The following is a 13,209-nucleotide window of genomic DNA, read 5'->3' as shown; positions in this document are numbered from 1 at the left end:
CATACATCTATACATTTGTTACAATCAGCTTAATTGAGCGGCCCAGATGTCTCATGTTTGGCTACGTTTTTCGTCATAGGGTGCCAGCTCACACCTGTCATAAATGCAGTTTTTAAGATCGGTTGGTTTTGGGGAAGGGGACCAAACAGCGAGGTCATCGGTCCCATGGGGTTAGGGGAGGATGGAGAAGAAAGTCAGCTGCGCCCTTTCAAAGCAACCATCCCGGCATTTGCCTGAAGCGATTTAGGAAAATCATGGGATCGAACCGTCATCCTCCCGAATGCGAGTCCAGTGTGCTAGCCACTCGCAGTTTTTAAGCTGAAATAAAATATTAAAGGAACAACGATGGCAAGTATTGCGGTGAAATTTAAAATATTGAGTCCCTCACATTGATTTATAATTTGAACAAATAGTTTATTTCTATTTTTCACTATATTCACTAAATACTTAAAATGCAGTCTGAGGGCCTTTAACAACAGATGCTAGAACACATATCGCGATCACGGCACCCGACAGTCTGTTCAAAATTCACAATATACACTCTTGTCTGTTGTCCTAAACCACTATATCGCGCTCCACTTGATTGCTTTTGAATGTCATCAAAGACGGCCGCCCTATCCACCCTCGGATCGACTGCCTAATTCAAGACAATGTTTGACAAAAATTATGAATATTCTAAAACTAAACAAAAAAACATATATGCTATATTGAAAAATATGGAAATTTGCTGGGCAGTAACAATGTAAAGTCCAAATTTTTTGTATTTGCTACCTTTTTTTCACAAATAATGTTCTTGTGACATGATTTTGCTTTTCCTGGATTTTCGAAACTAAACATAAATAAAGAAAAAAAAAAAGACATACTTAATTACTCATCTACCTCTTTAAACTTTAGAGAGAGTTTCTCTCAGTCAAATGCCATATTCCAATCTCTTATTAAAAAATGGTACACACTATGCTAAATCGGCTATGATTGCTCGATGCAGCTCTACTAGCTGCAAAGTAAACACTTAGTTCATATTAATCGACCAAAGCATTACCGAGATATTAGTTTTGAGCTTTCATAAATTTACAATTTTTACGACAACAATAACTTTTAAACTATTACATATTTTTTTGGCGCGTCAAGATAATTTAGCTTCACACATTTTTCTGTCTATGAGTGCCAACTCACACCTCCGTGTCACTCTTAGTTCTGTTTTTAAAACAATAAACTGGTAGCCAAGATCGTAGGAATTCTTTCTATTTCATGATTACTGGTTTCAGCGAAACTAAAGCCGCCATCATCGGATCTTACGACACATACAGGTTATAACATCAAGACAGACAATGGTGATATTAATAGTTGCCTATAACGCGCAGGCCTTACAAAATTGTCATACATAGCACACAGGTGTCAAGTGTCTCCATTACACACAAGTGCAAGCTAGGCTCCAGTTCTGTTCAATATATATACCAATGACCAACCCATAATCCCCAACAGCAGGAATTTCTTCTATGCTCATGATCTCACTCTGGCAGAAGATCTGTGAAAATACTACAGGATAAACCAGCTTAAATCAAACCCACCACAGACAAGCGTGTTCTTTTCATCTGAGAAGTACGGAAACCACCCACAAGTTAAAGATAGAATGGTCAGGGGTTAAATTGGAACCTGTGACACTCCAAAATACCTATGAATAACACTACAGATCTCTAATGTTCAAAACACACTTCATGCATTTCAAATCAAAAGTCTCCATCAGGAACAACCCACTGAGAAAACTGGCCAGATCACACTGGGGCAGCCAAGCTGAATCATCTGAATTTCTGTAATGGCATTATGCTACTCAGCTGCAGATTACGCCTGTCCTCTTTGGTATAAGTCAACACATGCCAAACACGTGGCTATTCTCCTAAATGACACATATAGGATTATAACAGGCTGCTTGAAGTCAACTGCAGTTATTGCACCACCTCCTGCTCGAAGTGAAATAGCAGCAAACAGAGAAAAGAACGAAACTGGAGCAGGAAAAGTGCAGTCCATGCATGGACAACAACCCTACTCACAATGACTATGGTCAAGGAAAAGTTTCCTCAGAATACTGGAGAAACTAATAACCACAGATGAAGTCAGGCTGCAACTATGGATGACTGAGACATCCCACCCTCCTAGCCGGAAAAGATTTTCCAAATCTTTGCACCCTGATCATGATGAGAAATGGCCAGTCTGGAAGTTCTTGAATAGTTTGAGGTCAGGAGTGGGCAGATCACTGGCAACCTGACAAAATGGAGTACATTGAAGAAAACAAAACCCAATGTGACTGCAGGGAAGAACACATTATTCAACATATGCTTCAGTGTCTACTATGTTCAGCCACCTCCACAGAAGACAGCCTTCACCAGGCAATGGAAAATGCTCCAGAAGTTGCCAAATTTTGGTCAAACATTTTATAAACTGTGTTGATCTGCCTATAACTGTATAAACTGTGTTTTGAGTAGGTTTCTGACATGATAATAATAATAATAATAATAATAATAATAATAATAGTAATTCCTTTTTTCTTTGCAAAGGAAAGGCTTTTCTAATCAATTCTTTTAACCTATTATGTGAAAGGACCAATCACATCAAATACTTCAGTATGATCAGAACAGGCAGCTGACATATACCGTTTAGATACACGTACATGCACAGTAGTTAGTGTTCTTCTTAAAGACACACATTATAGTAGGATTAAAAGTGCATTTTTTAAAAACTAGTTCCACCAATGACAATCATGTTACCTTGTTTAGCCTCGGATCTCGCAGGTGATCTATACCACGCACCATATTGGGACAAAGTTCATCACCAGTAACTTCATGGTACGCTCTCTGCAGAGCAGGTGCAGCTGTCCGTAAAACATCCTGTCTACTGAACCCACTTCCCAGGTGTAGTAGTCCAGGAAGGGACTCCCTATGAAAAATAATACTTCCCTTTATAAAATTAAAATTCATATGGCCTCAAACATGCAGTAAAAAAAACTTAATACACCTATGTTACACCTAGGCTAGCTGCAAAAACTCAACAGACTGGAGTAACAAGTATTGCTCAGCTCTACATTGTGGCTTAATGTAATGGAAGTCGTGAAACATCAAAGCACTTAATTACAGAAATTAACTAAACAGTAGCAAATGCCTCTGGAAACAGGCACGAAATTAAACTAACTTTGCTTGTTTCTGATCACCATAAATCCCAAGGGCGTTGGATTTTGAATATTTGCTAGTGAAAATAATAAGACCAGTTTTACATAGGTACTAATGGCATTGACAACATACAACTGCAACAACATTAAGTGACATCACGTGAAAATGCAAAGCACAGAACATTGCATTACAAGTTGGTCTCAGCTGAGTATGCTATATCCAAATGCTCCAGAAGTGAGAGATGGAATAAACTAAATACCTAAAACATTAATGGTACAGTGTGAAAACTAGTCTCATACATGTACTAGGAACACTTGAAGGCAAAACTGTTCGCATTCTTCTATCATAGCAACACCTGCTGAATTCGACTAATGCAAGAGGAAGAAATAAAGGTATGATATGTTACCATTAGGACAGCGTTATCTGAAGCTTTCTCCAGCAATTACAGTGTGCAATTATTATCACCAGTTTGACAGATGTTTAGTGCAGGATCCTACAGTACTTTTGCAATGCTTTTGCCACACACCGGTAAAATGAAATGAAGGAGTATCCAAAACAAGTTTTTTCGTGGCAACTAGGAAAAAAGTGCAAAAATAAATCATTGCTTCGCCAACAATCAACTCCAATCAATGCAGCCGAATACTGCCGAGATATTAACACGCAAAGGATAATTCTAAATAGCCTACGGTTCAGACTATCTGATGCATTCGTCAAGAAGCTGTTTGGTTGATGGTGAACAAATACGAAAAATTTGATGACATTAATCGGTATATTTATATTTTAATGATGATTCCTATGTTATTATCACAAGATGACTGGTATTAGGAACGAAAAATGTAGGTCTGCAAAGAACATCAAAAGTATTTTCATATAAAAGACGGGAAAGTGTTTATGTCATTTGCAGTGCTTCCGACACTGAACCAACACAACAGCTGATCTCAAACTGTTATTTAGTTCCAGACGTCAGATTAGGTCTGTGCCGATATATACTGCCTACAAGTGATACACAAAAATGTAAATCTACTTCCTTTCAAATGTCACGAATCGGGAATGGCATTGGAAATACTGAGGAAATTTTATGAAACATACAACAAAACTAAGGCGAAAAACTCCAGCTTTTTCGATCTTAAGGTAAAATAACTTTCTTTTAAAAAAAAGTAGGTCTTCTATAATTTGACTGATGGGCCATCACTTTATTTTTGGATATTGGAATCATTCCAACGTTTTATTTATATGAACATAAACACAGCAAGAACCTAGCTAAGCGGTATTATGACAATACTCACCTAAACACTCGTGGTATTACAGAAACCATATTATTTACGTTTACACCACTTACAACCCGTACCGGCTTCCTCTCTTCTACTAACCCACCCACACCTCTGTAGTCAACACTGGACCTGATTTGTCAGTGGTTTCCTCAGATGGCACCATGGGTGATATCTCTGGAACCAATACAGTGGCGCTTTTTTAAATATGACGCAGGACGGTGTCGAAAAATTAACAATTACTTGAAGAGGGGATTCTCAAATCCCACGTTCAGCAAAAGTTTGTGTTGTCAGAACGTCAAAGTGCAATACCGAATAGGGCGCAATTTCTTATTCAGAAAATAATAGCTGTCATTCATTTTTTAATTGCAGGGGTAAATAGTATCTGTACAAAACGATCTTCTCTTCCAATGAAACCGTAATAGACCTACAGTTATCAGGAAAATAAGAGCTCCAGCGTCCAGCAGTTTGGTAGGTAGGTGCGTAGTTGTACACCAGTTATAAATCATGTAAGTTCTCATTTTCCATGGATCATTTGCATGATAAATAATGATGTGGAATGATCATTTTACCTTCAAATAACAAATTAATTTGTAAATGCCGCTACATGATGACAGTTTTATGATAAACAGATATGCATTAGTAATTCTTATCCACTACCGTTTACAAATTACAGTAACAGAAATTCTTCTACTGAATAGAAGGAGCTCTGACAGAGGAACTTCTCAGTTTATTTTTGAATTTTACTTTGCTGACTGCCAGACCCTTTATATTAATTGACAAATGATCCGACATGTTGGTTGCAGAACTGTCTCCGCCCATAGGTTGGCACTGGACAGGATAACAAAGTGAGGTATGTTTGCCTCATTGAGCTACAATGTGTAACGTATTGGAATTAAAATAAAGGCATTCTTTACTATCAACAGTGTTTACACTGTGACTTTCAGACTGTTGCCACCACTCACTCACTCCTCTGTGTGCATCTACACTACTCAACACTTTTAAGAACACAGTTAACCACTTCTTCTGTTACTGTACATATGCTTGTACCCATTACAATACTAGTGTCAGAAAAAGGAAATTGTGGGTTCAAGCCAACGTTTTTTAAAGTAAGCTCGACCTTACTTTGAAACTGAGCTTGAACCTACAGTTTCATTATACTATCCCAAATTTTAATTTCTAGCTCAATTTTCTCATGAATAAAATATAAAAAATATAAATTCTGTAATTAAAATTATAAAAAATATAAATTTTATTATAAAATACTTACAAAATTGAGAGAAAAGAAATGAGAAGGATGTTTCTTCTTATATTTTCTTTTGTAGAAAAAATAGAATTTAACAAGATAGGGAAATCGATTCAATGTATTATATTTTTATGTGTTCTACACCTTCTGTAATTCTTTGATTCTTAAGAACTGTTGTTCTTTCATCATAGAAAAGTACTTATATTATGATATCCATCTTTGCTGTACTTATCTATATGAAATTATTGAATACTTTTATTAAGGACAAAATAAATTTCGAACTAGGAATATAGTCTATACATGTTGAATAAAAAACGTAAAATTGAATTCTACTTGAAAATTTACTATTCAAAATACAATTTTTTTCCAGCAATGCTCCTGTCTTGTTTGGAGAAATCCTGGGTCACGCTACAGAGGGATTTTCATAAATGCTCAGTATTGAGCAATATCCAAATCATGAAATTCCACTAGCAAACATTTCATGATTCATATCCAGTCACCTAATGCACTGAGCTATCAACGCTAGGCAGTATACGGTGCTTTAATTTTATATCTCATTTAGCATGAGCGTGTTATCTTGTGACACCTAATTAGTCTGCATGCTGAAAGCCATGGCATTATCTATATCTCATTTCCTGTCACAGGCCTACTAGTTGTCACAGGCCTACTAGTCATTCACAGCTGCTCAGCTACTAACAGTATTCCAAATAGATCGATTTTCAAGCACATGTCAACCAATTTAAAAATTTAAACATAATCTACATAAGAAGCCATCCATAAGAGCCACCATAAAAATAACAATGTATAAAATTTTTCAATTCAAAAATATTCTCTTATTATTCTATGCTGAGTGTCATATACTAAATTCTTTTTACCATGTGTAACTACATATGCTAGAGTATCTACAAGAACATTTTCTTTAAAAGTTGTAACCAGTTTTGTTATCTTCTTCTGACCTGTAAAAATATTTTTTTCTGTGAGTCATATCAGTCACATAAAGTGGATAATTTGTTATGAAATTGTATGGACTAACATCTACATCTCCTTTTAGTAGTGCAACTATTTTAAAATCGAGAAATGCATCATGTAGTTTCAGAAAATTATTTGCTGGATTAATATTCCACATGTCCTCTTTTCTTCATTTTTAAGGTTCATATACTTTAGCTTGATGTGATTGAATAATTATAAGAACCAAGCAACTAATTATTTTCATTATTTACTTGAAAAGTAATAAATGCTAAATATGGTATATCAGACTCTACTGGATTATAGTAATTCATGATAACTAGCTCGAAATTCCTCTTCCCACTTAATCCTGCTACCTAAACTGTTTGAAGATCATAAAAGATAGAAAAACTTTGTGATTTTTCAGTATATTTCCTCGTTGTTCAAGCTCATAATTCGATTCATTTTTACAATAGGCACATGAGTTTCCATAGATTCTATTATATTCTACAATAGTTTTGGCTCCATTTGGTAATGCATCTTTTATTTCAGTTCCAGCATCATTGTAATGAGTCCATCTATGAGCAGGGTCTCCAGCACTTGAATTCCAATTAAAAAGTACAGTAAGATCTCCCTCTCACATAATTTACTTATAATCTTTGAGAATCTACCAAGCATTCCCAGTGGATAAAGCGCCCCATTTTTCGAGCACTTCATATTTCTGTTAGTAAGTACACGTTCTTTGGTTCTTATTTCATTAACAAGAGATAAAGTTAAATGTAACACAACGGTGGTGAAATAAAAGGATGTTCAATTCTAGATATAATTTTGTTTACTTTCTTTATGGCCACAAAATCATCAATAAACTTTTAACTGGATTTTCTATCACATGTTGAATAATCTGATCCATCACCTTTAACAATTCTAAAGCTCAACATAACAGAGCATGACTTGCATGAAGCCATCAAAACCTATATTAAGGCTCATCTCACCATCCTTACTAGAAACATTCAAATTATTTATACTTTTCTCATTCACAGGAATGAGTAAAATTGATAGCTCTCGATCTAATTCATTATTTATCACAGATAACATTTTGTGTTAAGATGTTTCTAAAATAACTGTTACAGTGACATTAATGAAGTCAATTAAATTACTATTTTTATCACTCATGGTAAATTCAAAATCTGGTGTAGTGTCAGAAATTGGAAAATAGACAGGATAATGAGGCTTGTGAATTAGCAGCCCACCAAAATCAGCATTAGGCTTGAATTAAGCAATAATATTAATTTCTGGATGAAAATAATCAGTAAGCTTCACAAACATTCCACCAGTTAAATTAAAATTAATATTAATTAACTCAAATAAGTGATTTTAGAAATATCATTAGCAATGACTTCTTTATTAGCTTCAATAGTTTGATTACCAAAACCAAGTAATCTTTCTGAACTATCTTTTATATTAATATATAATTTAACATCACTCTCAACAATTCTATTTAAAATTTCGTCTGCTTTAATGTGTATATTAATTTTTTACGATGGATAAATTATTCTAAGGTTTTAAAACTATAGTGGCCAACAGGAATTTCTATCATTTCTACATCACAACGTAATTTATCATTTTTGTGTAAAATTTGGAGTTGTACAAAACCAAGTCAGTTCGACATTATTAAGACTTCTCATTTAGCTACAGTCAATGTTTATTTTGAGAACAGATTACTTACCACTCAACTGAAATAGGCGACTCATTTGATATTAACAAAATTTTATTTAATTAAATGAAAACAGTCTGGGAACTAAAAATAAGAATTCCAGAGAAGAAATAAAAAAAACATGGTAAACTTTTACCAAATTCTGTTCGATATGCTATAATAGGATCAAGTAGTTGTGGACAAACAACATTAACGATTGACAATTATATTCTAGCTCCAGGAAGGTTAAACTGGAATGAGATAAAACACATGTATGTGTACTCAAAAAGTTTAGATCACCTAAATTATCAACAATTTATAAAAATGCATCAAAAGTTGAAGATAAAAATAATGATAAGATTATTACTTTTATTGAGAATAATGATGGAACTATACCTATGGATCAGTATTCCATGATTTCGTTGTTTAAAATCAGAATGTAATTAGAGAATATTTTACTAGAGCTTAGACATATTCTAAAATACCTAAGCAATAATTCAGGGATAATCTAAGTTTCTTAAATATTTTAGAGAGAGTGATACAATTTTACATGATATTTAGCATGAGTCCTTGGTGGAGATATTAAGTGTGATTATTTTAAAGAAAAATGATGTAAGTGTTGGAATGATCAGCTTGGATTTGTTACAATAAACGTTGCTAAGAAGCCTAATGAAGGGGAATATAGATTCCAAATAAAATCTTTCTTATAATAATGTTATTAATGTAACTTCCTGGCAGATTAAAACTGTGTGCTGGACCCAGACTCAGACGTAGGACCTATGCCTTTTGCGAGCAAGTGCTCTACCATCTGAGCTACCCAAGCATGACTCATGACGTGTCCTCACGGCTTCAGTTCTGCCAGTACCTCATATCCTACCTTCCAAACTTGCCCGCGAAAGGCAAAGGTTCCGAGTTTGAGTCTCAGTCCGGCACACAGTTTTAATCTGCCAGGAAGTTTCACATCGGCGAACACTCTGTTGCGGAGTGAAAAATCTCACTCTCTGATGTTATTAATGTTTTTACCCTTATTAAATAAGCTCTTTAAAAGATGATTTTGCACATCTGTTAGATGATGATGATGATGCTTTAATTGAACACAGAAATGAATTTAAAGATGCTTTTGTTTGTATAATATGATATGAACATTAGAAAAGTCAACATTATAGTAATTGTTCATAGTTTAGTAATAAAGATAAATGTGGTTGCTATTTCTTTTGGTGAGTTTAAAAACATAACTAAATATCTTATTAATTTTTACAATCATAATAGAAACATAAACATTTAAAAATAAATTAATTAATGTTTTCAATGTTAGTAAATGTTTGCAATACAAGACCCAGAGGTTGTTAGAAAAGCTAAATGAGATAGAAAAAAATATTTGAAAATTGAAAGAAGAATTTAAATAATGGAAGGCACAACCAAGAACAGAATATGAAAACTATAAAGAAGAAGATCAACCTGTTTTTGATACAATCGAAAAAGTTAAAGAAGGAATCGAAGGATTAGGTGATAATGAGCAGAAAGCTATTGAGGAAGATAGAGAAGTTGTAAAACAAGTTGTTCCTTACAGTCATCATATTATTCATTAAGAAGAATATGGGGGTATATCACAAGTTAAACAATATGATAGTCATCAATGTGAATCAGAAACACAGATTGTGTTGAGTAAATATGAAGCAAAGGTTAAAGTTAGAAAAAAGGTAGATCAGTTTCAGGGTGCTGTTAAAAAAATAAAGGAGGATGGTTTTAGAAAAATAAATATAACTGAGAGAAAGTTAAAGTATATCAACATAGTGAAGACAAAGTCTTTGGATTTAGACCTGTAGGTACCTTTAAATACATTGGTGATAAATTGGTGATAGCTTAAAAGTCAATAAAAAGGAATATGAAGGTACAGATGGACTAATGAATCTGTTAACTAAGAGACACATTACTGTAAATAATATGGGTGGAAAATTTAATGGTGTTGATTTATCAAATTATGCAGATATATAACTTCACTCGAAACCAGTATATTTTTAAATGAATCCAAATAAAATAAAATCAATAAGAAGAATTAAATACAACAATATGATAAAAAATTGTTAATGACTACTTTCTGAAGTTCAACCGATTTCTACCAAATACAGATCTTCAAATTGTGGTTTTCCAAAAACAGAAGTAGTGTAAACTTGTTTGGAAATTTAAAGAAGAAATGTACAGAACATGAACTGATAATATTTGGATGAATGATGTTGGAGATGTAATTGTCAGATTAGGAGTAATTCATTGTGAAGAATTAATTGGAAGGAAAAATTATCATAATGTAAAAGTTTGAACAACACACATGTTAACGAATAAATTCAGTGATTTCATTATCAACAATCCAAAAGGAAGTCGATGTTTGATTATAATCTCAATAATGTTGCTCAAACATTTTGGAAAAGTGAAAAGCATGGTAAAACATTAGTAAACCTGGTTTTAAATAATATACCAATGCAGTAGATGCAGCTACCAGGCTACACATACTGCTGACCTTTCAGCAAACTAGATGAAAGATTAGCATGTGGCGATAAAGGCATAAATCAATTAGACAAAGCTTGTAAACCACATGATATAGTCTACAGGTATTATAAAGATTTAGAATCTAGGCCTCAAGCCGATGAAGAATTTCTGTTAGCTGCTGGAGAGAGAATGCATGTTACAGATACGTCACTTGATGAAAAGTAGGAATGACAGTTAAAGGAATAATGTATGGAATGTATGGAAAATGAAAATTACGTATGGGGATTGACGTTGATTAAAACTGATGTGGATTATACATTGTTTAAAACAAGATAATTTTATAACTTTTAAAAATATTAGTTTTATTAAATATACATAAATTTTTGTCTGATTAAATGAATAACTTTCCCCTACTGGCAAAACTAAACAGAAATCAAAATTAAATTTAATAATGATCAATTACACAGAATTCATAATTTTTAACTGATGCACAAAAAATTAAGAGAGAGAAAAAAACTGGTGGGTATTTACTCATAACATTTGCTATTCCTATCATAAAAAATGATTTAACATCTAACAAAAAAGAAAGATGTTCAGAACTAACAAAACATGAAGGTGGTTCTCATCAGTTACTTTTTGTAGCAGCCACTTATCTAGCAACTATTGGTGTACTAGCTGGTGGAGCAGCTGGTATTGCAAAGGCAGTAGTGCACAAAAAATGGGATACAGAATTAGAAGAAGAAAGGATATAATTTTGCAACAGAGAACAAAGGAATTGGAACAAAAAATTCCAAATAATAATCGATATGAGTCCTAATAAATTAAGTAATTTTGATATTTAAAAATTTTCTATAAAGTTTAATATTAAACACTTTCGTGGTGTTTTTGTGACTGATGAATTCTTAATCATCCCAGACAATGCAAATCTGGAACAGTAAAGTTAGATACATCTGATCAGGATGGCTCACATTGGATCTGTTATTATAGGATAAAAAATTTATATTTTGTTCATTTGTAGGAAATGATCTTGAAGAGTTTGTTAAATATACTGGTTCGTGTCAATTGTACTATAATGTATAATGAATACAAAATTTCAATAAAATAGTCTTTGGCCATTTTTACATATTTGTTTTAAAACTGGTGTCAGATACTTATAAGTTTACCGAAATTTTGAATTTAATAAATGGACATTTTTGGAAGTACGGTGCATTCTAAATGCCGCTTCAGTATCTGCATGATCAGTGTGAAAAACACTGGAAAATTAAACTTAGTAGAAAAAACTGGAAAAGAACTGGAATAAGAACCAAAGATTTTCAATCATATATTAATAAAGAAACGAATGAAAAGACCAATAATTTAAGTGATTTTTATAATGGATATACAGAATTAAAAATCTTTAGTAGATGCAAAAATAGAGAATTCAAGTAAGCAATTACAAAATGAATTAAGCAACATATTTAAAGCCTCTGAAAGTTATACTGACTTTAAAAGTAGGAGACTGGTACACATAAAAGGTCCTGTAAATCGTTATGATGCAGTTATCAAACAATGTTTAGAGAATGAGTTAAACAATCTTGTTACAAAATCTGAATACGCACTTATTCTAACACAGCTCAGTAACAGTGTCAATGTAGTAGAATTGAAAGCTGAATGTGAAAATATTCCAGGAGTACAGTTTGTAATTGTGCTATAGCAGATTGTCATAAAAAGATAAATAACATCAATGCAACTCTTAATTCCATATTACACTGAAGCGCCAATGAAACTGGTATAGGCATGCATATTCAAATACAGAGATATGTAAACAAGCAGAATAAGGTGCTCCAGTTGGCAATGCCTATATAAGACAACAATTGTTTGGCACAGTTATTAGATCGATTACTGTTGCTACAGTGGCAGGTTATCAAAATTTAAGTGAGTTTGAACATGTTGTTATAGTCAGCACAGAATGATGTGACATAGCATCTCCTGGGCAGAGATGAAGTGGGGATTTTCCTGTATGACCATTTCACAAGTGTACCATGAATATCAGGAATCCAGTAAAACATCAAATCTCCAACATCGCTTTGATATCGCTGTGGCAAAAAAAAAAAAAAAAAAAAAAAAAAATACTGCAAGCACAGGACAACTGATGACTGAAGAGAATCGTAGTGTGACAGAAGTGCAACCCTTCCAAAAATTCTTACAGATTTCAATGCTGGGCCGTCAACAAGTGTCAGTGTGCAAACCATTCAGCGAATCATCATCGATATGGGCTTTCAAAGCAAAAGACCCACTCGTGTACGCTTGATGTTTGCACAATTCAGAGCATCGACATTAGATTGTTGTCGGCTATGAAACATGTTGCCGGGTTGGAGAAAGTCTTGTTTTAAATTGTAATGAGTGGATGGATGTGTATGGGTTATGGAGACA

The 13,209-nt window shown here is 33.5% G+C and overlaps 1 protein-coding gene across 5 annotated transcripts in view; it reads right to left on the bottom strand.

Moving 5' to 3' along the window:
- The window catches only part of LOC124775025 (NADP-dependent malic enzyme), a 74,922-nt gene extending 70,355 nt beyond the window's left edge, over positions 1–4,567 (bottom strand). For all 5 annotated transcript variants that reach the window (XM_047249792.1, XM_047249793.1, XM_047249789.1 and 2 more), the window contains exons 1-2: positions 4,448–4,567; positions 2,763–2,931 (exon numbers count right to left, since the gene is read on the bottom strand). In XM_047249792.1, the coding sequence (XP_047105748.1) occupies positions 2,763–2,931; positions 4,448–4,476 (198 nt within the window). In that variant the 5' untranslated portion in view covers positions 4,477–4,567. The remainder of the gene's footprint in view (positions 1–2,762; positions 2,932–4,447) is intronic.
- Positions 4,568–13,209: the final 8,642 nt, after the last annotated feature.

The sequence above is a fragment of the Schistocerca piceifrons genome, chromosome 2 (assembly GCF_021461385.2).
Source record: "Schistocerca piceifrons isolate TAMUIC-IGC-003096 chromosome 2, iqSchPice1.1, whole genome shotgun sequence".
NCBI classification, from domain to species: Eukaryota; Metazoa; Arthropoda; class Insecta; order Orthoptera; family Acrididae; genus Schistocerca; species Schistocerca piceifrons.
Note: the sequence above shows the minus strand (reverse complement) of the source record. Positions and strands in the feature narration are given on the sequence as shown.